This window comes from Pezoporus flaviventris, unplaced genomic scaffold, assembly GCF_033815535.1.
Source record: "Pezoporus flaviventris isolate CSIRO_AGI_PZ_B2104156 unplaced genomic scaffold, CSIRO_AGI_Pfla_v1 ptg000009l, whole genome shotgun sequence".
NCBI lineage: Eukaryota > Metazoa > Chordata > Aves > Psittaciformes > Psittacidae > Pezoporus > Pezoporus flaviventris.
In genome coordinates, this window is record NW_026892557.1 from 3,522,419 (window position 1) to 3,549,187 (window position 26,769).

Genomic DNA, 26,769 nt, shown 5'->3' on the forward strand with positions numbered 1-26,769 from the left:
CTCTCCATAACATTCCTGGTCCTGATCTAACTGAGACTGGCTTTACAGCACTGTAACTCCATCACCTTCAGCTGAATGTGTCTGCTCCTGCCAAATTTGATTGGGTTTGCACTGAAACAAAAACAAATCAAAAACAAGCTTAGAGTGAGAAATACAGAGTGAGGCTTCCAGAGCTCTTTGGAGCTGATCCCAACCCTACCCTTGGTCATCTGTGAGCCTCCCTTTTCCCCATTCATAATATAAGGTATTTACATTGAAGGGGTCTACTCTTTGTACTTGACCTGGAATATATCAAGTGTTGTGTGACACTGATTTATGCCTCCCTACGAGAGATCACAATCAGGCTTTATTATTTTCCTGATGAATACACTACATGGAAAATTGCCTGATATAATGATGGCTCAGGATGAGTGATGCAGGTTGGTTTATTTAAAGCAGTAACATCAAAGCAAAAGGTCTGCTGATTCAGCTCATAAAAATCATTGATGCATAAAACCAACAATAATATCAGGAAAGAAGAAGGGGAATAGAGGACTGGGAGAACAGAAGAAGAAAAGGCAACCCAAACCCATCGTAAGTGCACACAAGACAATCTAACTCTTTCAAAAAGCATTTGCAAATACCCTTGTGCTTAGTGGGGAGAAGTCTATGTGAAAAGATCTATGGTAACTGGAGAGACATGATATTGAGAAAAGGCATCTCTCTTCCATTTATCTATCTTTGATTGAAGCTTCTGGTCCAGCCAGCAGCTTGGGAATGTCTTCATTTACAGTATTCCTTCCTGAAATCTGAAAGCAAATGAAAAGGAGGTCAGTAACTGGAGAGAGAGAGACTTCAAACCATCCAGAGCAGCACACAGTAATACGGAGTCAGCCACACAGTGACAAGTGACCATGTGCAGTCAACCATGTCCCCAGTACCCTCTCTGGAAAGCCCACAGTGAGATTTACTGGGAATAAACTATTGCACAGATCACCTCTGCAAAATACAGGCAAAAATATCACGAGAACTCCATTAGGGTCTAAGGCAATCCATGGATTCTCCAGACCATTCCCTTCTTGATAGCATTTCAGTCTCATTTATTACATTCTAAATTCATACAAGGAGTCAACAACAACTCAGAAGCACTGTTTGCCATAAGTATGACTCTACAAACTGAGGCACAATGCTCAGCATTAATACTGGATAAGCAAAAGGAGATTCAGCCCCTCGAGAGGGAGAGTTGTTTGCTATTGTTGGATGAAGTAAGTGCCTGCCCATTACCCATAAATTACTTCAGCTCTAAACACTCTCTTCTGCACAGTGTTTTCATCCCAAACACCATGCCAGGACATTTCTGAGCTACACCTCCCTCTGAGGTTACAGAATGCACTATTCCAGCCCTGCCAGGCATTCTTTTTCCAATAAAGAAAAGAATCCATGTGTGCCACGCCAGAAGTCTTTAACAGCCTAATCACCACTTGCATCTTGCGGCTCCATGATGAAAGCATAGCAAGGCAACTAGCTTCTCATTCCTGCTGCCATTTGTCATGATGTTTATCATTCCTCATTGGGCTGTGGCTTGGTCAGCTCCCTGCTAAACTGTGTTCTTCCCTCCTGCAACCCATCAGAAGGCTCCTGCAGCCACCAATTAGGGGGAAGCAAGTCGTTATTACCTTTGTCTAAATCAATGTTCTTTGCTGGGAAGCTTCTGGCTTGCTCAGCCTTCTCCTTCAGGATGTTGTTTTTGTAATCTGTGTAAAGGAGGAGTATAATTCACACAGCCATTAGGACATTAAAAGCAAACAACACTTTACAGGCAAGGCAGATAGGTGATGGGTCCTTCCTTGCAGTACTCTTGGGTCTGGCATCTCCAGATCTCAGCAGGGAAAGGAAAGCTGCTATGACTTAATTTTGCCCCTGGCACTAATCAGTTATGCATATTTCAGGTTCCTGCTCCTCACAGGTACCACAGAGTCTTCCAGCATATAACACAATGCTGGAAGGTGAAGGTCACTGATGAACTTATCTAGGGGGGGGCTCTCCCGAGACACACAAGGAAGGATTTGGACTTGCTGCTGTCCTGGTCTCCAACCCACCCTTTGCAATCCCTTTGTTCTTTACTTCAGCTTCTGTGTACACCTCTGGGGCCTCAGTTACAACCAGTTTTGACCTGGTTTGGAGAACGGCTGCTGGTTGGTGCATACCCAGCCTGATGTCTTCACTTCTGTATTGAGTCAGATCTGTTGTGTCGACTGTAAACTCTTTCAGATTGACATCCTTCCTGGAAAGGAATAACAGTGAAGAACGGTCACATCCTTTAATAACTGGCTGCTTTCACACTTTGTCACAACAGCATTCCTAATGCTGCTTTAGAGAATTGAAATGACACTGTTCATCTGAAGTATGACAGACAGATCACAGCACTGGCAACCACTGTACATGGGTGCTTTTCCTCCCTTTGCCCTTATTACTAGGGAATCTGGTTCTCCTCTCTCTTCCATTTACTGTCTTTTCTATTAGCACCTCGAGATCTCTGGCTGTGGCTCTTCCTTCCCCATGTGTTTGTCCAGAGCTTAGAACAATCTGCACTGGAACTTCCCCATCTCTTCCACTTTAACAATATACAGTAAAACACAAAGGAACCATCTCACAGCAGGGTTTACAGTACATCTGTGCATGACCCCTTCACCACTACCTCCTACTGACATATCACAGAACAGCATCTCTGAATCAGCTCCCAAAGTATAACAAGAGGAGATGCAATTGCTCCCTAACATGCAATCATCATGCAAGGATATATTCCTGGGAACATCACACTAATAATAACTGGAGTATAAAGCTGCAAAAGAATTGAGGGAAAGCAATGAATAAACTCTATCTAACAGCCTGTGCTTTACATGGCCATTAACCAGATCCTCAGCTGGTTCAGGCTCTAAGTGACAGCTGAGGGTTGAAACCCAAAAGTTCATTCTCATACATTCTAACCCTAGATAACAGATGCTGTAATTGTACTTACTCTCCATATTTCTTCACATTGTATTCATAACCTGAACAGGGAGAAGAAACAGAATGAGCGGTTGTATCCAGCCCAACCAAGCCCTCCCACAGAGCAGCGAGAACCACAACACTCTGGGCTTCTTCACAACGCTCCTCATTTGTGATGCTCACGATGGTCACTTCCACAACCCCTCCAATGAACAGGAATTCAGGTGTGCTCCAATGCCACCCTTCCCTTTACTCAGCAGTTGTTTTTACACCAAACTAATGAATCTCTCTTGGCATCAGCACCTGCAAAGGCCTCCCCAGTGTGTATGTTGCTGCTTTCCAGGAGAGCACCACTGCCTTTAGCACTGTGCTGTGCAGTGATTGCAGAGCCAGCTCTGCTGCCACAAGCCATCCCAACAGGGCACCACCAGGGCTGGTGGTTTCCAGCACTCACCTCTCTGCCGGCGCTTGCGGGTGATGAGCACCACAATGATGAGGATGATGATGAAGAGCAGCAGAGTTGCCAGGATGTAGCCCAGCTGCTGGAAGAAGTGCAGCCGGCTCTCGGGAATGATGACATTTATCACATTGTGGCCCCTGACAACGTTTGGATCTGATGGCAGAGGAGAAGGAACACAGGCTGATGGTTGTAATTGGTACCCAAAACAAAGCACAGTCACACGTGAGCCCATACAGGGGCCCAAATCCTACAGTGGTTTGGATGGGAAGGGAACACTGGAACACTGCCAGGGATGGGGCAGCCACAGCTTCTCTGAGCACCCTGTACCAGCGCCTCAACACCCTCACAGGGAAGAGCTTCTGCCTAAGAGCTCAGCTCAATCTCCCCTCTGGCAGGTTAAAGCCATTCCCCCTTGACCTGTCAGTACAGGCCCTGTAGTGACCCTGAAGGAGCTGAAAAGCATGTTCAGTGAATAGCATGAAGCAAAGGGCAAATAGCAGCCTAATTCACAACATACTGCACTTCTGTCAGATGGAAGATGCCTCTGCTCTTCACAGGAACATTTTACTTCCCAGGAGCATGAAATACAGTGACTGTTGCACATTCCCTTCCTGCTGCCTGGCTATGAGCATGTCCTTGTTCATTGTAGAGGGTGAGTCCAGCAAGAAGTGACATTAAACAGCCCCAGGTCTTTCTGCAGGGTAACGAAACCCTCCTCTGGGTCCCTCACAACACACACACACCATGCTGCTTGGGCTCCAGACAGCTGAAGTATGAAGCAGCCCCTCCCTGCCAAGGGTTATAATTTACAGAGTGGGAGGAATTTTCAATGCCAAAGAATGAGTTTCCTTTGAAATAAAATTATATTAAAAAAAATAGAAAACTCAATAAAATAAATAAACCCCCCCAAAGAGAAGCCAAGATTCCATCTGCGGGTGCAGCCGCGCTTCAGTTCCGCAGTGCAGGAAAGGGTAACTCAAAACCCTTTACGTGGAACATTTTTGTACATCTCAAATAAATAGGTCAATGTTTTACACACAGAAAGAGGAAGCGAATGCTCTGCCTGCAGCAGGCAGAGGAATGGACAAATCCAGCCCAGGCACAGGCAAACCCCTGTGCTGGGAGCTTTGCTCTTCAGAACAGAGCTGAATGGGAGACCTTCACCCCATAACAGGGACCAGCCACAGAGCACCAGGCAGGCACCAGTGTGCAGTTCTACCACTCCCTTGGGAGTTCAAGCCTGTAAACTGGTCAGAGGGAATAAGGGGAAAGATGGGGGGAAATACCCCCAAACCCACAGTGCCATTTACCAGATGTGTCCTAACGTGAGGAATGCTGACAAACTGGTTCCAGTTTGTCTCCAACCTCTAAAAACACCAACCCACCGACAATAACTCAAGTAAGATGATAGTGGATTGAAACACATACTTTGAAACCAGAGCTGATGCTGCTAATGCAACACCAGTCCTTGAGAAGTGAGAGGATTTAGCATATGCTCTGCTCTGGTAGCCTTCCACTCCAGTAATATTCCACTTTACACTGGCATTGCTTGATGCTGTGTGCTTGCTGGCTGCAGTGCTGGAAACTGGCATGTGTTTTTCACCACTGCTAAGCTAAAACCATCCCAAACCAACAAACCCACTTGCAAAGCTGCAAACAGTCCATGTGACAGCCCTGCTTTAGGAAACCTCTGGATCTCCTTCAGCAGCTGCCATGATGAGATGGCAGCCACTGGAGCAGCAATCAAGCCAGAAGTCAGCACACACAAATGCGTTCTATCCCTGGCTTTTGCCCACCATGCTGTGAGACAGGGATGGAGCTGAGTTAAACTTTAGTCAACATTGGAGAGGTCACTGTAACAACAAACAGTGGAAACAGAGATTCAACAGCTTGGAGCCTCCTGGGCTTACTCAATCAAGTTATAGCAAAAATACATGTTGTACTAGTGTTCTGACAAGGCATCGCTGCTGCACTTCAATGGGCATCACCCACTGAGCATCACCAATGGGCATCACCAGGGAGGCAGGAGAATGTACCCCATTTTTTAACTGGGGAAACTGAGGCACTGAGTTGCTCCCACTTTCTGTCAGTGCTTAGAAGAGCATAACTAAGGCAATAGACACCCCTTACCCTGTTCTGTAAGCATGATCTGATCAGTACATCTCAACACAGCACGTCCATCTGTCTCTAATTCACTCATGGGATATGGTTTAACTACTGGAAAAGAAGTTCTAACAGGGGGAAGAACATTACTGAGGTGTAAAGGGTTAGATGGTTAGATTCTTCTGCTGGGAAAAGTAAAGAGCTTTCCAGAAAGAGGGCTCCCAAATGCTGGGTATGTGTCCCAAGACTGATAAAGGACTGAGTTCAGCAATAGGTATGAGACACAACAGATGCCATTCTCCAATCACTTGCTCCAAAGCAAAGGCAGAGTAAAACTGCACTGAGTTAGTAGACACACACCACATTTAGATCCCCGAGACTGAGAGCAGAACTGAACTCATGCTTATATTCAAAACAGGATGGAGTTTCCTGTCTGAAAATGGCTCCAGGCCTTGGAGATAGGCCAAAAACTATAGCTGCTTGCTGCAAAAAGCTCTTTGGTTTGCTTTTCTTATCTCCTGATGTTTCATTCTGGTTTCGTGTCCTATCCCCACATTCTATAGGGTCTTTCATGGAACGGGGCAGCACCTCAGCCTGTTCTGCTATACACAAACAGGACATGTCCCAGCAGGCTCCCCATCAGCAGTGGGCTGGAAACAGGCACTCCGGATGTCTCAGCTTCTTTCACATTCCCATAGACTCAGCACATTCTTGTGTGTGGTGCTCCCAGACCAGCTGAGGGTTCACTGCCCTCGGGGGACAAAGCTCTCCAGGACTGTTCTTCCTGACAGTGGCAATGGCTTTTCTCATGAAGACCAAGCTCCTCCTGCACCAAGGGCACTACTCCAAGCTTACACAGACCTGGTAGGTTCTAACTTCAGAGCAGGCAGGACAACAGCCAGGAAAGGGAGGAATCAATTCCTGGGTGGGCAACTCGGACCACAAGATCTAGTTTCCATCTGCACAATGGGATCTGGAGAGGGCTCAAGGGCAGCAGGCAGTGAGGATGGTATTTGTATGGCCTGGTTCCCATGTCAGCTCAGCCCCAGCATCGCATCCCTGCAGCACTGCCTGGCTTTCCTGGACACCAAGCTCAGTCCCAGGGGGCAGGTTTAGGTTTCTGTGACTTGACAAAGCCAGCTGCTCCAGAAGAATAGACCTATTTAAACATGTCAAAATTCTCTATGAAGCAGTCAATAAATATTAAACCACAATGAATGTTTCAAAATGGTAATAAGAAATTAGACCCAAAAGACTTAAATATTGAACTTGGGATCTTTGGTTTCTTTTTTGCTGCCTGAACTGAGCCTGATGGGTTTCAGCTTGGCCAGGCTCAAAGATGAGAGCTCAACTGCACTGGAGAATGGGAAGATTGGTTTAAGCAAAGCTGAAGGGAGAAGAAAAATTCCTGGTGCTCAGTTCTGCACAGTCTGGCCTCTTGCACAGCCCAAACCCTGTGCAAAGGGGGGAGGAACAACCCACACCTGTGATCTACACCATGTAGTAACAGCAAAGGCAAGCAGAATGGGCCCCTCAGCCCCACACCTTCATAAAAGCAACCAGGAAAGGGAGGCTGTTAGAAAAACAGCTTGTTTGCCTTAGGGCATGTCAGCGTTAGAGAGCAGAACAGGCTGCAGAGCTGCCCTGGAGCTGGACATGTTGGCACTACAGCTAATTAACCCTGATGGGTGACACCCTGACACCCACTTTGGCGCAGCAGTGTTAAAGCAGCTCTACAGGATCCTCGCTAGTATCCTATACATGCAGCTCCCAAAGCAATGGACACAGCTCAGAAACAACCAAGACAAATATACTAGAGCCATATACTAGTAGAGAGGGAAGCAAGACCTCACCTACTCTTCTAATCCTGGGATAGGAACAACCCTTGCTCAAATGTGAGAAACCTTCATAAAGGAAGCCTCAGTGCTGCTCTAAGCAGCACCTTCACTTCTGGGGTGCCTATGGCACTTCTGCAGGGCACAGGTTTGCCTTGACAACGCTCCCAGCTGCTGGCACTGAGGGATCCCTGCACACCACTGTGGTGGACAGGAAAGGCAAGGATGCTTTGGCATTTGGAGCAAAGGCCTCCCGAGGTGATGGTGGGGAGTGATGTGTTCTATTCCTGTGGCTTACTGAGCATTTTAGAGCTCAAAGGTGCAACTGAGATACTTATCTCCTCAGTCAGAACCACTTCCAGAGGCCACTTACCTACGGCTGGGGCAACGTTGTGAGTTGTGAGGTTCACCACCTTCTTCTCTCTCACCGGCTCGGTCACGAAGACTTGGTAGATCCTGCGCTCATGCAGGCCACAGTAGTGATGGTGCAGGTGGCAGGAGTAAGTGCCTTCATCTGCGCTTTCCAGCTCTGAAATCCGCAGGGAAAAGTCACCCAGGGCAAAGGCTGTGTCAGTGATGTTCATCTTCTGGCGGATGAAGAGAGGCCCATAGGAGCGGCGCTCCCCAGACGCATAGAGATCAATGAGGCGGTCGGCCCGGTCGTGAGGAACCCCCGGGGGCTGCCTGTCCCAGTGCACCACTTGCTGCTCCTCCTCGCTGTGCCGCTCAGTCCAGATGTGGTTGTGGTTCACACAGGGCAGCATCACGGTGCTGCCTTCCAGAGCAACAATCACTGGCATTTCCCCATCCCAGTACTCATTTGCATCTTCAGCTGTGGAGACAACACGAGCTGTGCAACCTTGCTGTGCGCATCTTTACATGCTTGTCCTACTCTTAAAGACACCCAGGCTCACCTAAGATTGCTCCCAGACCTTGCAATCCTCTAAGACATCCCCTCCAAAGATCTGGAAGTGCCTTGTCAGTAAAGAAACACACCTTTATCCTCTACATCCTAGGTCAATGCATTAAGCAAGACCACCTTCTTTTCCTTACAACAAAGTTAATCCCTTGCTTCAGAAAGCAGGAAGTATATTCTCTCTGCAGGCTAAGAAGGGAACAGCAATAACAGATTTCATCTTCAGTATGCTGCATCCCAATCCTCCATGCAGGAAATGTTTCTCTACCCACAAATGCCCTAATTACTGGAGGAGTTCAAGAAGCAGTGCTCAGTACTTTGTTCTTGACAAGGAATAACAGAAGAACCAAAACACATGAGCAGACTGGGGCTCACAGGCCCCGTCTGACTGCTTTTATTGCATAGAAACTGTGAAAACAGCAGAAGAGATGCATTTCTCTACCATCCCATCAGCATTTCTACAGCTGCCAGCACAATCAGCTCCAGTAGGTTCACTTGTGCACCAACAGATTTAAATGGCATGGCAGTGATGCACGGGTGGCACACACTGCAGTTGCCACCAGCCCTTAGAAACTTGTTCTTAGAGCTGGAGTTAAGGTGTGGCAACTTGAGGAGGCTTTTTAACTACAGGCTTCTCAGGGCAAGCTCACCAACCAATGCACGCAGCAGATCTTTGTGGCCAAGCTGACTGATGATGGATTGTTACTGGGGATGTTCCACTGCTGGAGCAGTAAACATGTAGAGTATACATTTAACTCACCAGGCTCCAGGCACTGTTTGGCACATGCCAACAAAGTTGCCAGTCCCTGGCAGAAAGGACCACCACACTTACCTTTCTTGGTGATATCTAGGCGGATTTTCACAGTTTCATATAAGTGGCAGTAGTGATGGTGAAGGTTACAAGAATAAGTGCCTGCATCACTCTCTGCAACATCTACAAAACAGGGAAGAGAGGGGAAGTTCAATGTTCTATACTTAGGCAATGATTACTTTTGTCATTTACACCGTTTCCCAAATGCCCATATGGATGCAAAAGGACCTTTATGTAACTTAGTTCTAACCCATCCTTATTGCCAGGGTAGGGTAAACAGAGAAGAATCACCTCCCCTAATACAATACTGTGTTCAGGTTATTTGCTCTTCTGTTTAACATACTTGTATTAATAGATGGAAAGAGAAAGCTGATTTCAGTTTAGCAAAGAGCAGGCACAGGATGAATGACATTCTTTTGTTCAAGTTCAGGAACTGAAATACAAAGGCCCACAAGAAGACCATGTCACTTACAGGCAATGAGTTGTTATCAATTCTCTTTTAAAATGGGACTGTTTCAAAGGGAAACAGAACACTGTTACCAGTGCTTCAGATAACCTCGTGTACCTTATTACCTGATATTTATTTACTGATAGAAAATACTCTGTAAAATAGCCATTTTCACTGGAAAACACCAAGTTAATCCCTCCATTCTGCAGAAGGTACAAGGAGAAAAGATGCTGCTTAGTACCTTTGATCACCAAGGAGAAGTTGCCATCTGTAAATGCATTCTGGGGCATGAATATCCTCCCCTGGTTGTAGGAGCTGTAGACTCGCTGAGCTCCAGCAGAGTACATGTCACACAGCCTCTCCATCTTGTCCCCATAGTAGCTGCTGTATACATCCCAGTGCACCACACGCTGGCGGTCGTTGAGGCGATCCTGGGTCCACACCATGCGGTAGCTCTTGCAGGGCAGCACAGCCTGAGAGCCCACTGCAGCACTGATGTTCAGCACTGACACTACAACACTGTCCTGGGGGTTGGAGGCATCAGCTGGGACTGAAAACCGGGAGCAAAAACCAGAGTTACCAGATTTATGGCATGTGAAGAAGGCACCAGACCTGTCCCAGAATCTCTGCACACCTTCCATCCAAAAGGAAGCAACTTTCAAGACCAATACAGAGCTCTCTCATGGAGAAATACAATAGAGAGCCACTTAAAAACACTGATTTCATTTAGTGAAAGCAATGTCTATGATGTGTGTTATCAGGATTGCAGATTCAACCTATCCTTCCTAATGTTCACCCCCAGTTTAATTGAGGTTTAGAAACACCAGTTCATGGGATATATGGTCCAAGCAGTTAGCACTGAAACCCCCAGTGCATGCCATGGAATCAGAGCCCCTTCATTGCTTCTCATGATCACAAAACCAGGCAGGTTACAAAGAGATCACTCACCTGAGTATAAATGAACAGAACCTGTCAAAACAGAAAAGAGAGTGTTACTGACAACAAATAAAGACTCCAAATCTGCTCACAGACAGCAGCAACCTCCTCTGCTATTATTCCACCTATTCTCTGTTCATACACTTGTTTAACATGTGTAATGTGGTTAAGTCCAGAGGCCCAGACCTTGGTCAGTCCGTGCTGCAGCAGTCACTGTAGTGACCGAAGGCCAAAAGTCAACTTTCATCTCCAAGACTCCAAACCAACCTCCTGTAAAACTGATGGTGGGATTAAAGCATTGAGGGAATTCTGTAACTCTGGAGTATGCTGAGTCAGTCAGATGAGGAGTGCTATGACTGGGCTGTTTTGCTTCACACTATGACATGACACTCACGGGGGGCAAGCACATCCATCATTTGGGAGCATCCTCCCCAGAGACTCTTCTATCAATCACAGAATCCAGACTGGTCTGTGTTGGAAGGGACCTTAAAGCTCCTCCAGTTCCAACCCCTGCCACGGGCCAGGACACCTTCCACTAGAGCAGCTTGATCCAAGCCCCATCCAACCTGGCCTTGAACACTGCCAGGGATGGGGCATGCTCTGGGTGCAGCTGCAACTCTCTCCAACTCATGTGACTCAGATCTATGCAGGAAGAACTCTGCAAAAACTGAACTCATGCCTTAGTCTCTGCACTTCTCTGGTCCAGTCCCTCCTGCTCTGTGTGTAGGAGGGGGTGAGGAGGTCTCCTGGCATCACGCTTTGAGGGCACGGATCAGATTCCCAACACAATGACATCGTTCATCTCTAAGCAGTCAAACCCAAATGGGTTCCAGCAAGATCATTAGATGTTTTGTCCTGCTAATGTCATGGGCACAACGTTCTCCGGACAAAAGCTGCATTTCTTGTTTAACCCAGGAATTGGGAATTCCAAAAGAGAATAAATTCACTCCAAACTGGGGCTCTTTTAACCACCCCCAGTGCACGGGCTGAGAATAAACCCCATTTGCTCTCCTTTTCCTATCACAAAGCCCTGGGCAGTGCCACTAGAGAACAAAACTGAGCAGCACTGTTGAGCTGCCAGTTCAAAGCCACTCCTAATGTAAGTTCTTTTTAATACAGTTATAATCTCAGCATGACACACACAAATCTTGGACAAAGTCTGTGCTGTCCTGGATATAAGAAAGAGACATCATACACACGACATTATAATTCCATCATCTGATGGCCTGTCCTAACAGGCTGCAAAATGCCTGATGGTAACATATCAGCTGCCAACCTCTGTCTCTGGAAGCCAGGACTCGGATTTAGCTTAGAACAGCGAAGGAATGATGCAAAGCTCTTTCACAGCACCAAACCACCCTTCTCCAGGAGAAATCAGTCTCACTTGCGACAGGACAACCAGCTCTCAGCACAGCATCCACGTGGATCGGTGTGACAAATGTGCCTGAGTTGGTGTTTGCCCTGTGACAAGGGAAGAACACAGTTCTCAGGACATGCACAGTGGTTGTGTGCTAGGGAGTGGCGTGTGAGAGCTGTTGGCTGCACAGCCACAGCTTCCACAGTCCTGCATTGCTGCTCATGAACAGCCAACTGATTTGGTGCTACAGAAACATCCTCTCCTGGCTCGGGCAGAGGAATGCATTCACTTTCCTCCTTTCCTCTTGGAAGTTAATGTAAAAAACACCAAGCCCAAACGCAGCATCATAAATCTAACGACCAAAGTATCCACCTAAGCCTTGCAATGTGCTCTGCTCAGCAGCCTGTCACAGCCCCAACATCATACCAGCACTAACCCCTGGGCCTGTATCTTTTAGCTGGCCCCATTGGCATGGTGAGGACCACCCAGGTCCTAACTCCATCCCACCCACAGGGGCTTTTAGCCAGGCTGGGCTGGCTCAGTTACAGGCATTTCTCCAGCAGCTCCCAAACACAACTCCCTATAAAGCAAGGAAGCAGCGAAGCTGTCTGATGTGACAGCTTCTAGATAAGAAAAGCTTGTGTCTTGTGGGCTTTGACAGCTTCTCTTTCCCTCCCTAAGCAGCAGGGCCGGAGCACTCTCACCTACTTGACAATTAACACTCCTAGGTCTGCTCCTCAGTGACCAGGAGATGCTGTTTCCCACTGGGAAAAGGGAAGAGTCCATTGATGCCTTGCCTGCATTTTACCATATTGCTGTTTTGAGAAGTCCTTACAAGAGGCATGGGAGCTCCACAAGACAAAGAAGGAAGAACTGACTGTTCCAATCCCCCAGCAGCGCTGGCAATCTGCACCACATACATCAGGTCATGGATAAGACTCAAATGTATTTGACATAGCTGTAAATGAGATCACTTAGAAATCTAAGGAATCTGGAATGTCTCGGATCTCTTCTATGCCTGGAGAAAGCACAACTGAAACCAAGTGACCTTCCACAACCTGAGCACTGGGTAAAGAAGGAATAAGCCTTTTTCCCTTTTCAGTCTCCTCTGCTATGTGAGACAAGCAGTGCAAACAAGCCATGTCCCCCAGCCATGCTTTCTACAGTTATTGTTTGTCTAACCCAGTAGCTACAGAACAAAGGCAGAGTTATATCCATAACCCAGCAAAGTTCACAGCTTATGAACTACGGGACTGGGGGAAACTGGAAGCAGTTGCTCTGGTGAGTCACCTGCAACTGCAAAACCAAGTGAAAGCTCAGTTTTGCAATCACAGGATTCCAGGACCTGGAGCTTCAAAACCACCAAATGCCTTAAGAGTCACCACCACGGAACTCCCTGGAGCTCTGCATAATCACTTTGTCCTCTCTGGGTGATGTACCCACAAAAAGACATCTAGATGCTGTGCTCTGACATGCTCTGTGCACTCAGCACACCCCTCAGCGGGATCCCAGACGCGTTCTGCTGGTTCCACAATGTAGGAAGAGGAAAGCAGCTTGCAAAAGCATTTCCTAATCCCTTGTAAAAGGCAGAGCCAGCTCGTACTTCTTGAATCCCATCCACTTTTCAAGTGAAGAATTAAGCCACAAAAAACTGCAGGCAAACTAGAAGGGAAAGCCTCAGGCTCTGCAAGATATCTGACATATCCGAGCTCTCCAGGCAGCATCCTTGGAACAGCTCAAACACAAAACTGTCCCTTGAGTCTTGCCTGAACAATGCCACCACTTCTCCTGGAGACAGCTGCTGGCAGAGAGCCTGCTTCACAGGTAGATGCATGTGCTAATGAAACCACTAAGTTCCTGTCTCATACCAGGGGGTGAAAGCCTACCAGAGCAGAAAAGGAAACTGCAGACACCAGAAGTACTTGCCTGAGTGCCACGCACACTGCATGGGACATGACAGCACCAGCTCTACCTGCCGTGCTTCTGCTGAGCTTAGGATGATCCTTGCCCCTGATATCAGCAGAGCAAGGAGAAGCTGCCTGGACTGAGCCTTGAGAGGCAATAGGCACCACCTGAACACAGACTGTAGCGAAGAGCAGGAAAGGAAACAATGGAGCCACTGGAGAAGTGAGCGCCATAGCCCACCAGGTCTGTGAGGCTGATACTGCCTGCCTAAGGAAGCTCAGCTCCCTATTCCTTTGCACACCCTCTCTGCTATCTCCTGGTCTCAGCTTCTTTTGCTCTCCTGAAAAAGGAAGAGACATCATTTGACATTAGGAGCACAGAGGGATGGGTCAATCCTAGAGAAATGACATGTTTTTCACAAAATCTGTGTCAGATTCCTTAGTTTTCCCATAAATCCCATGGGAGGTTTATGCAGGGGATTTAATGGTCTCTGTAGAGCCATCACAGTTATTGCAAAACCAGCAGTTTGTGCTACCAAGCTATTTCCAAACACTTCTGGAGAGTGGCAGTGGCTCCATGCTGGCTCCTCAGGGAGCTGACCCCTCATCTAAGGGGCCATAATGGCTCAGGATGCAGTGACATCAAGGTGACAGCGACACAAATGGGCTCAGCTCTCCTCTCATTGCCGTGTCTTTAAGCCCCACTGACCAGTAACCAGGACTAACATCTGGGCCCACCTCAAAGAGGCAAAGGAGGGAGGTGGGAAGCAGTGCAGTTCCACCTAGACATGTCCCACTCCCCACCAGTCCTGCTGGGCTAGGACTGCAAGACCAAGCTTTCCAGCCAAGGTTTCCCTTACAAAGCCAGCCTTTAAACTGGGCTTTGATCCAAGTCTCTGTTTAGTTTTAAAGGCTTCCTGAACAGCTTTCCCAGCAGCAGAGTCTTCTGCTTCCATAGAGGATGTCAGGACTGGAGAGCCCTTAACTACCCATCCAATCCCCACACTTCCAACACCTCACTGCAGGTAGGAACATGCTCATGAATTGGCAGAAAGCAAGAATGTGCTACCTCAGCAGAAAGGAAGCCTACTGCCTGGACAAGAAACTGATCTCCATCTTGGCCACTGCACCACCAGGATCCTCACAGCTTTGCCCCAACTTTCTCACAGCCACTTCAGATATTAGCTGAGATTTATAAGCCCTTCTCTGCTTTGTGTACTCCATGCTGGCTCTAGGCCCACAGCCTAGTTTGCAGAGCCATTCCAAACACAGTGCTGTTCCTCCCTGCAAGACATTAACACTTGAGGGTGTGGTTTCTCTCCAGAAAGGATCAAATATGAAACAGCACCGATTTCATCCCTTCTCCCCTCTTTCTATCCACTCATGATGTTCTAACCTGGCTTGTATGGGGACAGCAGCACTCAAACATCAGGGCTGCCTGGCATACAGACTGCCTTCCATCTAAAATACACCTCAAAAGAGCCTGTCAGCGATCACCCATCCCTGGGTGGGATGCTGTTGGCTCTATGCAGCTTCCCCACTGCTCTACAGCAACCCAACCTGCTCTTCCTGCCCTGAGCGCTCCCCAAGCACCGCCAACGTGCTAAACCACACTGGGGAGCAGCTGGACTGGTTGGTGCCTCTGAAATCCAATATATGGCCTCTCCCCCTCCTCCAGGCTTAACCCAGCCCCATGCACTGGTTTTCCGAGCCACTTTAACCCTTCTGTCCCTAGGACTGATCCCACACGTTGCAAATTGCTAAACCTTGCCTTGAGGCATTGCAAAACCGGGGATGATGTGGTGACATGGAATCTAATTAGGGACCAAAGTGAGAACTCTCCAGCTCCCTCCATCTGCCTGCTGAGGAATGCTGAGAGGCTCAGGTGGTTCAGCCTCAGCCTTCCATTAGCAAGGCTGGGAAGAGCAGGGGGTCACCAGTGCTCCTTGCTTCCTACCATCAGTTCTTGGGAGCTGGAACTGGTCCTTTGCTCAGAGGTGCTTCCTTAGAGCCCAAAGCGTGGATTTGGTGGAGGTCTGCATTAATCCCCAAACCTTCTGCCATCCAAGCCTTCCTGGGCTTTCTCTGTTTAGCTCGAGGGGATGCTCTCAGCACACTGAATCTTGTTTCAGCTCCTACAGAAAACTCTGTGATTAAGGAACAGGTAGAAGCCATTCTGTTCCTGTGAGCTCTCAGCCCCTTCTTGCACCTTACCCAAAAGTGAATTTCTCTGTCTCTAACGTGATGCTGACCACAAAACCAAACCCAAACCAAACAGAAACCCCCACATTCCATTCTTCCCCTCCATCCCAAACACTCACACAAACATCAGCTGGTTCTGCCTCTTCAAAAGTATAAAATAACCTTGGATCATGGGAATCTTGCTACAGAAGCTTTACTGTAGCCACATTCAAGCTCAGTATTTTAGAGTCTGCTGATCAAGTAACTGATAGGAAAAAAGAGACTGCACAAACATGCTGGAGTATATTCAAACCCTCAACAGTTCTCCATTCTCTCCCCGTTCCCACTTTTCCATGACAAATCCATGATTCCCTCCTCCTAAACCTGAACAAACCCTTCCAAAGACACCAGTTCAGCCCCCAGCCCATCACGCCAGCACCAGGAGCTTACTTTGCTGAAGCACTATCTGCCACAGGAGGAGTTTTGCGAGCTGCTCCATCGCTCCCGCAGCGACTCCGTGTTTCCGTCTCACTGGAAAAACAAGTTGAAGGCTTCTTTTTTCCTCCCCCCCCCCTAACTTTTTTGTTTGGGAACTGAAAACCCCGTGACCTCACCAGCTCCCATCCCGGAGCTGGGGACAGCAGCTCATATTCGGCACTTACTCCACCTCCAACTTCCAGCTCCCCACCTCCCCGCTCCACTCTCCCGCTCCACCTCCTTCCTTTCCCCAACTCGCTCTACACAGTTCCTACAAGCACCCACTCTGCTCTTTCCCCTCCCTCTGGGCCCTTCTGATCTGCCCCTGGCTTTGATGTGCAGTCTGATGGGGTAGAGCTGGTCCCACACAACTCTGGGCTTGCAAAACAATCTCTCTCCCTCCCCCTTAGGGATGGAGCTCGTTTTCCTTGTGCTTTACTTGATCCAGCTGTTCCTTCCTTTGTTTGACACTCCTCCAGCTGTCTGCCTGAGACTGGATTGATTCTGCTGCCTTCAGTTTTTGATCTCTGCCTCCTCATATGGTTTTACTTCAAGCTCGAGTCACCAAAGACAACCTGGAAAACAATACGCTGTCCTGTGATTTGTAAGCAAGGGTTTAATAGCAGCTTTCTCAGCACAAGGGTAATAATGCCAGAGACTGGGTATGTGGGAGCTTAAAGCAGTGCAGGCAAAAGGGCCTAGAATGCAACTAAAAGCCCCAGAATACTGCAATGGGGGGCCCAAGTTTCTCTACCACAGCTGGGTCAGACTTAGAACTTTTGCTTTTAGGCCTTCACACAAGAACTGAACTCTGCTTGTAGTTACTTGGCTGGCACTAAGACAAAGAGGCAGGACCTGACACACTGCTGCTCTTCTCCTTTGTGTACTCATAATAGCAGCCCCCATAGCAGTGCCAAGCCAGCAACAAGTGAATCTTCAGCACTCTTTGCTCAAGGGGAATACTTGTTAAATTACATCTCCCAGCTCCTAAGGCCTGAACTGATGTGTTTAACTGTGTTTATATAACCCAGTGCACTGTGTTCCACTATGATTAGGGGCGTTAATGCAGTCAGTTACTGAAAACAGTCCATGCCAAACAGCAGAGAAAGCAGCAGCAAGTTCCTAAATGCCAAACACTGCTTCACAAGTGAAAATCTACCCCTGTGTGTGTATGCTCAACTGGAACAGGTGAAACCTCAGCCTAACCTAGAGGGCAGCAGCCTTAGGCTGATAAACCATTTAGAACTGGTTTATCTCCTCTGCTGCCTAGAAGCATTAAGACATTTCTCTTCCCCATAATCCAAGTTCTGAAAACAGCAATTCATTTCCACTGGAAAAGTCTATTTCAAGTGGGACAAGATGGTAAAAGACACTGAGTCAGAGCAGTCCAAGTGCTTTCAGACACGGGTATGAAAGGTGCAAATGTCGCTTTAGACTTGGAATACGGCTCCATCTGAATCCAGCCTTGTGTAGGCCTAACAGCCTAATCCATGTGGGTGGCTGAACCAGCCAGAGGTCTTTTAATACAAGACTTGCAGGAAGATTGCATGAGTGTAATGTCAGGAACTAGCACCTACCACTGTAGCTGCGGGCAGTACATGGTACAAAATGAAATATGGGAAAGCTTTCTGCTTGCTGTTGTGAGATTATGGTTGTTCATGGTTAACAGCAGACAGAACCAGACACTTCCTAAGAAATTCCAAGAAACCACTGGAGCTATTATTAAACAACGTGTCCATTCAAAAGCCTGCTGTCAGCTCCAGCAGGTCTCCACTTTGTACAGAACAGATACAGTCCAATTATAACCCTAATGCAAACCATAGGCTTGTCTTTGCAAGCCTCAGGTATCTGCATTGACCCAATTCCACAGACACCTGCGTGCAGCAAAGGCTCCTCCTATGTTCCTCAATTGCAAACCTGCTGCAGATTCTCAGCCATCACAAGGCAGACAATATGACCCACAGCAGCTGAGGGGCTGGGCTGGTGCTGAGCCACAAGGCTGGTGGCAAAAGGAGCCTTTGCTCTCTGTCAGGCCATGGGGCCAGAGGAAAGGCTTCAATCTGACAGGCTTTCGTTCAGCTGCGTCAGCAGAGGCTGGAAAACGCTTGGCTTGTGGGCAAGAAGCTATTCTCACTGCACAGGCAGCAGACCCAGCACCCTCTCCTGCCCTTGGTTTCTCTCAGCCACAAGCAGAACCTTCCAGGCTGCAATTCCAGGTTGCTTTCCCACCTTTCTGCCTCCCAGCTTTGGCACTGCAGAGGTTACAGCCTGCTTCTCGCATGACTTCTGGGATGGATGCAGATTGCTGTGGTTGCTGCTGTCATGAATTGGCTATTTCCTGACTGAAAGAAGCCAAGTTGAGGCCGAACCCACTGAAGGCTCCTAAAGAAAACCATGCACTGAGCAAAGAGCTTCTCGGGGTTCAGAGGGAGAGGAGGGAAGGGACACAGGAGGCTCTCACACTGCTCTCTGCCTTTTCCTCACTCTAAACCTGCAGTCTCTACTCAGCGTTGTATTCCAGAGCTTTGCTAGTCCAAAAGCCCCTGCACAGGCAGCTGTGTCAACACTGCCCCATCAGGAGCTGGATTTCTAACCAGGCTCTCCATAGAGGCAGAGCTGGGCAGCATTCCCCAGCCCTCCTCCTTCCTCACTCCCTGAGGTACTCTGGGGATGGATTCTCAGCTGCCCGCTGCGGCACATACAGCTGTGCACCCTGACCACAGCTCCTGTCCAAAGGAAGCAGCCTCATCCATGCAATGAGAGGGAACCTTCCAGCATCAACCAAGTGGTTCTGCTTCCCAGGGCTCTGCACCTGCCAAGCCCAGCACAGAGCAGGCTAACAGGGAGAAGAAAGGCCCCTGTGTTTCCAGGCACCCCTGTTTAAGATATGAAATAAACAGTGATAGGAAATAGCTATTTCATATAATAGCTATTTCTTATCTATTTCAGATACGAAATGCTGGTGACCCAGGTGGAAAAACATCCCTGCCCAAAGACAGCACAGGGTCACAATATTGCTTGCCTTGCAGTAAACAATAACGGGCAAGCCATGTCAGCCAGGAAGTTTCCTCTTCCCAATCCCTTCCATGTTAACACTTTTGTTTTCCATGGCCACAGGCTGCCTCCTATGAATCTGATCTGAAATCCACCAGTAGAGAAACACTAAGCAAGTATGAGATTAGGAAGAAGGTCTGATGCCAAGAGGTATCCTCCACCCCTCTATTGCCTTTTTAAGAGCTATTAACCCTGGGAAGCTGTAGTGGAATTGGCCACTGCTGTCCCATTTTCAGAGCTCTAAATGTATGGAATGTATTAAAAAGGAATGCCAGGATTAATGTTCTGTTGACACAAAGACACAAATCACAGCACAAGGCCTTATGGACAGGACTTGTCAGCACTCCATGCTTGTTACCAACAGCTCCTTCGGATCCTCTTTAAATACAGGACCCATAATACTCTGCCATGATCAAAGGAGAAAACACATCTACCCATGAGCAGAAGCAAGGATAACGCCTAGAACTGAAAAAGTAATAGGGAATGCTACAGCTTGGGAATAAAGAGTTCTAATTGACAGGTCAGTAGCAAAGGGAGCAAGGATCCTACAAAGCTAAACCACAAGCAGAAACAGAGCTTTGCATGGGAACAACAAGAGGGGTACTGCACATCAGGGTTGATGGATACCGATACCATTTATCTATATACTCAAATAACCCTTTTTGTGCCAAGTGATCAACCTGTAACACACAAAGGGATGAACATGCCCCATATCCACTCCCCCTAAGAAAGACCTAGTGTGGATCAGGGGAGCCTTCAGAGCTGGTGGAAAAGAGCAATGTCACAGAGAACCATGAGGATCACCGGAGGGTATGTGCTTCCCGGGTGGCTTCATTTGGTTGCAAAGCTTTTCTCATTACAATAAAGCTTTCAGCTGCAATGAATCCCAGAAGCAAGGCTGAAATAATCCAACTTGCAGCAAGAGCTGTGAACTAAAAGGACAAATCTGAGACCCAACCACAATGACAGGGCTGTGAAGTGAAGCCTGTCATTATCCCAGCGATGTAACAAGCCCTGTCCCTCTTTCAGACCCAGCATTACATTTGTTCCCTCCCCCTAAGTGCTAAAGCCCCTACTGTGCCTTTTCTGAAGAACAAACTCAGAATGACAACTTGGGGGTCTGGCCAGAGGTTTTTCTGCTTTACTTCATTGGAGTCCACTGTGATCACCAGCCTGGGATACAGTCATCAAAGCAGCAGCTAAGGAAAATATCCACATGCAGTGTATGAGAATGGCACATCCCCGGCACCATTTACACTAGGTATGTATAAAGCAATATGATGGAAAGAGTTAATAATACCCCTGGCATAATCTGTTTCCAGCAAAGAGAAAGGTGAAGTCCCCAAACCCACCCCCCAGAGGTAGTGACTGCCATGGTCTGAGCTCTGCTATACCCAAGCACTTCTGAAACAGAATGAGAGGCCTGCCCAGGAACAGTGCTATCTGGGGGCTGTCCTTTGCAGGCAATTCAGCTCTTCCTGTCTTGGCTCTCCAGCTGGAAAACTCTGCTTCCCTTTGTGCCAAAGGCACTGGAGCATAAATCGATTAATGTGAATGTCCAGGTATTTAGGTGGAAGCTTAAGATTGTTTTGATCTTCTGCTTAATGCACTGAGCTTTGCAGCTTGCCTAGGAGAGACTCAGACATGCACAAAGGAGTTAAACTGGAGCACACAAGCAGGCTGCTCTCCTACTGACTCCATCAATACTGTGCATGAGTGTTTCGGTGCTCCTCCAGCACTGTCCTTGTACAGGTCAGAGAGCTCTGTCTGCATCCTTTGCCATCAGGCATCTCTACAGCTTGGTCTAGCATGGCACAATATTTAAACACCCCCTTCTGCTGGAATGCAGTCCGCTGCAGATTCCTGGGATTCATCTCAAAACCATTAATAGAAACCAGTTACAAAAACAGAGAAATTGCCCAGGAAACCAACATGGATTTTTTTCCCCTCCAGTCTGAGGCCTGGGGATTATTTTTCCAAGACAAAAAATGCATTTGGGTTATTTTTCCACAACATGAAACCCAAAAAGCTGGGTTCAGGGTGGGAAGAAAAGCCAAATGTGCCCCTCAAAACCATCAGAGGCAGATACTCAGCAGGTACCAGTCAGCAAACTTACACTATGTCAGTTTACACCTGCTGGGAATCTTCCTCATAAAACCTTGTGTTCCACAAATACCCCTCAGATCATATATCCTGCCACTAGAGAGCTCTAGGGAATGCTGACAGTTGGCTCCCCTAAAAGAAAAGAGAATGAAGAGTCTCTTTCACTTTGTCTTTGCTGTGGATCCCACAGAGCTGGGCTTCACCAGAGGGTTTTTCTGGTGCTGAACAGATTTGCCTATTCATAAACGTATCCTGCCATTTGTAACCTGTGAAAATCACTGTCAAAGCCCTGTAATCAATAAATATTTGATACTAAAGACAGTTCTTTTGAATCAGCATCAAATTCCACACTGCTCCAAATGAGCAGCTGAAGCAGATGCAGTCAGGCTAAGTGTTAAGTTAGTTAAGTCCTAATAGTGCACGCAATAAGTGTTCTCACTGAGGTGGTTTTGCTTTAAATGGTGTTTAATATAAGCACAACTTCCTCAATCTCAGCAGGCAAAGAGACCTGATCCAGGGAACACTTGAGTACTGGCCTCTATCTCCTTACTCATTTCTTTTGAATTCATTCTTAGGTACAAATCTGAACTGGGGTTTCAATCTACAGTCCCCTGCACTGTAGCAGTGCCTCCTCGTACAGCTGAAGGAGTAGTTCCAGTAGATGACAGCAGCAACAGGCTGTGATCTTCCATCTAGGCTAGCCCAGCAAGAGAATTCCACATGGGCAGATGTTCCCTATTTCTTAGATATGAAGTACCAAAATCATTATTGTATTTCAGGTTACCCATTGGCACCAACCACCATCCTTTGTGATAGAGAAGGTCCACACAGGATCAAAGTGCTCACCCCAAACAACACTGACTAATGAGAAATCCCAAAACAAGCAGCAAAGAGATCAGGAGTGGAAACAGAGACACAAAGCAGCACCTCAGCGACATCCACAAAGCACAGAGGTCCATTACAGTTTTCTCTAAGTTTAATACCTTTGGCATAAACCAAAACGTGTAAAAAGGAAATCTGGAAAATCAGTTCCTTGTAAAAGTAATTTCAGCTTAGTAGAAAAGGATTTAAGGAGCTTGTCATAACCGGTTCAGTTAAAATGCCTTTAGAAATAGACAACCTAAAACCACCTTAGAGGTTTTTTTCTGGTCCCTCACTCACATTTGCAAGGGTCTTCTTATTGATGGCATCACACTCATGTTTGCTGCACACAGGTTTTAGATACAGCACAAGCAGCTTCTGGTAGGAAAAGTCTGTAGTCTAAACAGCCAGGAGCAGGAGGGAGACACACAGCACAGAGGGAAATGACTCACCCAAACTCACACAGTGGATCAGGGGCAGAGTTAGGAATACTGCCCAGACCAGCTGCACATCAGCACCTTCCTTACTGCCTGGGCTACGCTGCTGCTCCTCCCAGGGAGCCTGGAAAGCCCTGGCACTGTGTGAAGACTGACAACCAGGATGAAGCAACTGAGGCCTAATGTGGACAGAACCCTGACTTTTAGCTTTAGGACAGCCTGTTGCATCCCTCTTGCCTCTCGGATTTCCCCAGTATTCTGATTCCCTTGGGTAAACACGAGTCATTACTACCTGCTGCTTCTTTTCAGGACATCACAGTGACAGGACGAGGGGGAATGGCTTTAAACTGACAAACTGTGTTTGAAATACTAAGTACTTGAAATATTCAACACTTAACTCCCAGTCTATTCTGAAAGCCAGTAGAATTATTAAGTATTTATCTCCTAAATCTATTCTGAGAGCCACTAGTGTCTTCAACACACGGAATTAAAAGAATAAAGATGCAGGTATGAGCTCCAAATCAGTACCTGAACCATGAAGCTCCTGAGGGGATACAGATCTGAAATGGAGTTACCACCAATCTTAACTTCAGGAGCTGCTCTATTCATGTGTATGCATCTCTCAGTGTTCCTCTAAGGGTCACAGCAGGAGCTGTGTGCTCCTAGGAAGCAGGAGGATTTTATTCAGGGCTCCTGACAAGCTACCATGTGCAAGTGAGTACCCCAAAACTACATCCATACAAATGAGCCCCCCCATATTAACTGCTGAGTATCAAGCGCCCAAGACAGAAGGGAGTCAAGCTATGACCTGGGACTGACTCACTCGCATGGGAGCTGTGGTTCTGCAGCATCTTACCCTACTCAAATCCAGGATGAAACCATTAGGCTTCGCTCTAGGGGATAGAAGCAGAGGACTGGTCCAATTTGGCAGACAGTGGACAGCACAGAGCTTCAGGAGGAAACGATTGAGGGATCAAATCACCACTCCGAACACTTACTCAGCCAGTGTGTTTGCCTTAAGAAATGGGAGAGAAGGCAGCAGCTCAAACCATGCCATCCCACCTGGCTCTTACTCATCACTTTCTAAATCCCAGGAAGAGGCACCAGACAGGCTGCCCCGGGCCCCATCTTTCAGTTCAGCACCACTCCTCTGTAAAGAAGAGGCCTGCACTTTGCATGCTTTTCTATTCCAGATCTCAAGGCAGCTTACAATTGGAAGTCTTCCAATACCTAAAGGGGGCCTATAGGAAATCAGGACAGGGGCTTTGGAAAAGGGCCTGTAGGGACAGGACAAGGGGGATGGCTTTAACCTGCCCGAGGGGAGACTGAGATGAGCTCTAAGGCAGAAGCTCTTCCCTGTGAGGGTGCTGAGGCGCTGGCACAGGGTGCCCAGAGAAGCTGTGGCTGCCCCATCCCTGGCAGTGTTCAAGGCCAGGTTGGACACAGGGGCTTGGAGCAAGCTGCTCCAGTGGAATGGCTTCCTGCACACAAGGCTGGTGGTGCTCCAGAAGTTACAGGGCTTTCACGCCCTACATCACTAAGAAGCCCTGTGCCTCTGCCTTCCTTTATCAGAGACTAGAAAAGCCTCCAGGTCTGAACCTAAAAGCAGTTTGACAGAGGAGAACAGAGAGCCTTTCTCAGAGCACACAGGCAGCAGCAGGTCAGGCTTCTCTAACATGAGAAAAGCTCAAGCCACAAGTATACAGCACAGCTTCTTTCTGTAAAGAACCAAAAGTTCTCAGCATACAGGGAGTGTCCCCTTCCTGACCATCAGCATTGTGCCTCTAACCACATCTTTTGGTCTCTCTGTACATGGGAGCAGTGTTCTGGTACCACGAGCTTTCGAAGGGACACTCCATCCCTCACACTAATTGCGGCCCGTGTGTTGCACCCGCCTAAAATAATGAAGCAGTGGGACAGCAGGCACAGCATCCTGAGATCAGAAATGACTGGAAAAGAGTGGAAAAATGAATAGGTTGGCTCTGGAAAGGGTGCTCAAAGGTTGCCTCCCAGAGAGTTTTACAGCTTGCCTCAGGTTTGCAGGCCATTTCATTTAAGTCCTTTGGCTGAAAAGGAGGTTGCTTTCCATAATGCTCTATAATCCTGCTGCTAAATTTAGACAAACATGGAGCCTGGCCAACTGTCAAGGATAATCTATGGGAATCGTCTATGTGCTGTAGATCAATTCAAGAGGACTCTGGCAAGCGTAACTTTAGCTAAAGAGGGTGCTGCTTGCTTGCTGCAGCCCTACTCCAGAAGTAGCTGTCCCTACACTGATAGCTACATACACGTGTATTTCTATCTGCTCTCCTTTCCACATTAGAGATCACCCAAGGAGAAGGTGCTGCACCCAAGGCACAGATAGTAAGACTGCTATTTTCCGCTTTCTTTCCACAGTGCCAGGTTTTTGCATGAATTACTTGTGAAAGCTTTTCCTGTCTTTCCAAGGGCTACAATCCTCTTCCCTTCCCCAAGGGATGGATGATATTATCAGAAAGTAGGACACATTTGGCTCTGTCCTACCTTCCAATGGGCCTGGAGCATTTCTCACAGATGGCAGGATGCTGATAACAACATGGGCCTCCCTCCTGCATCACAGACAGCAAAATGAGGCACTGGGAGCTCCCTGGAGGATGCCCATGTAGACCTGGGGGAAGCAAGAGAAAAGACCATATGCAGCAGCATCTTCTGGCCAGTAACTGAAACAGTATGAACGGTGAGGAGAGCCAAACGGAGGCCTGCTAAGCCTGGGTGACCAGCCACAGAGTCTGCCTTCAGGAGGTACCTGCTGACTGTGCTGCTGAACACATTCCAACTGGCTCTTCCCTATGGAACTCGCTGCCTTGGTGCTGACAGCAGAAAACCCTTTGTCAGTGGAGGAAACGGCTCTGACTCAAAAGCACCGAGGGAATGGAGCTGGTGAGTAACGTGGTGCTGTTTACACACAGTCACACTGCTGACTACAACGGTTGTAGTTTCTTCTACCAGTTTCTTTTTCCTTTGGCACGTTCTTCTGTGCCTGCTTATTCCCCAAGTTTAACCAATTCCTCACCAGCTGGTGGTAAACTCAGCCAGAAGCATCCTGCCAGGAATTGTTAATTCCCTTAAAATAAACCAAACAGATTCCAACCTACTGGGTTTTTACCTGATGTGCTGACTCCTCACTCCGGGCTCCTCATCCTTGTCTTAGCACCAATCACACTGCAAGTGACCGCAGGACTCTGAAGTGCAGCTGCTGAGAGGCTCCAGGCATCTTTCCTCCAGACCTACACGTACCAAAGGCAATGACACTCTCAGCACAAGACCTGCCTGTTCAGTACCACGTCTTCTTTATCGAACGAGTGAAAAAACAAAACATTTTTGAGCAATATTTTATGTTAATTTTCTACTTGAAACAAAATCTTAGCCACATTTCCTAAGGAAACACAGCACATGCAGTTACCTGATGCCACTGGCTTCATAGCTCCTACAAGTTTTGTAGTTAGCATAACAAAGGAAAGCTGCATTAGTGCCCATGCAGTGAGCAAGACTGAAAAACTCCATCTGATTTCAGGGAATTGACACAGAAGTGATCTAGAACATTATCATCTTAAGTTCTTTCACTCACAGAATTCCTTATTTCAGTTTTGTTCCTCTGTCTTTTAGGGAAAAGCAAGCAAAAATGGATACTTCCACTGGACCTTTCCAGCCCAATGACTATCAGGCAGTTTGAAGCATAAGCCTCCATCTCACTGGGTATCTCCAGTCTCTGGAATAGAGAGCATGAATTCACCTGCCAACCATATCCTGACTTCCAACCATTTCCTCTCAGCAGAATAGTAAGATGAAGCAAAAATCTTCAAGTCTTTACTAATTTAAGAGTGTAAAAGTCAAGCCTTTCCTGTTTGCAGCCCATAGCACAGCCACATCTGCACATACA

The 26,769-nt window shown here is 47.6% G+C and overlaps 1 protein-coding gene across 4 annotated transcripts; it reads right to left on the bottom strand.

The window, feature by feature from the left end:
- Window positions 1–407: 407 nt before the first annotated feature.
- MXRA8 (matrix remodeling associated 8) lies at window positions 408–25,497 on the bottom strand. Of its 4 annotated transcripts, XM_061450251.1 has the most exons (11): window positions 25,374–25,497; window positions 16,369–16,449; window positions 10,489–10,509; window positions 9,782–10,090; window positions 9,114–9,215; window positions 7,739–8,197; window positions 3,422–3,580; window positions 2,999–3,029; window positions 2,187–2,263; window positions 1,656–1,733; window positions 408–788 (listed from the first exon to the last, which is right to left on the bottom strand). In XM_061450251.1, exons 2-11 carry the CDS (start codon window positions 16,415–16,417, stop codon window positions 763–765), a joined length of 1,311 nt encoding a protein of 436 aa, XP_061306235.1. In that variant the 5' UTR covers window positions 16,418–16,449; window positions 25,374–25,497; the 3' UTR covers window positions 408–762. The 4 variants fall into 4 exon arrangements, with proteins under 4 accessions (XP_061306235.1, XP_061306236.1, XP_061306234.1 ...); XM_061450252.1 differs by lacking the exon at window positions 16,369–16,449; XM_061450250.1 differs by lacking the exon at window positions 25,374–25,497 and having other exon boundaries at window positions 16,369–16,612.
- Between the last annotated feature and the right edge of the window lie 1,272 nt (window positions 25,498–26,769).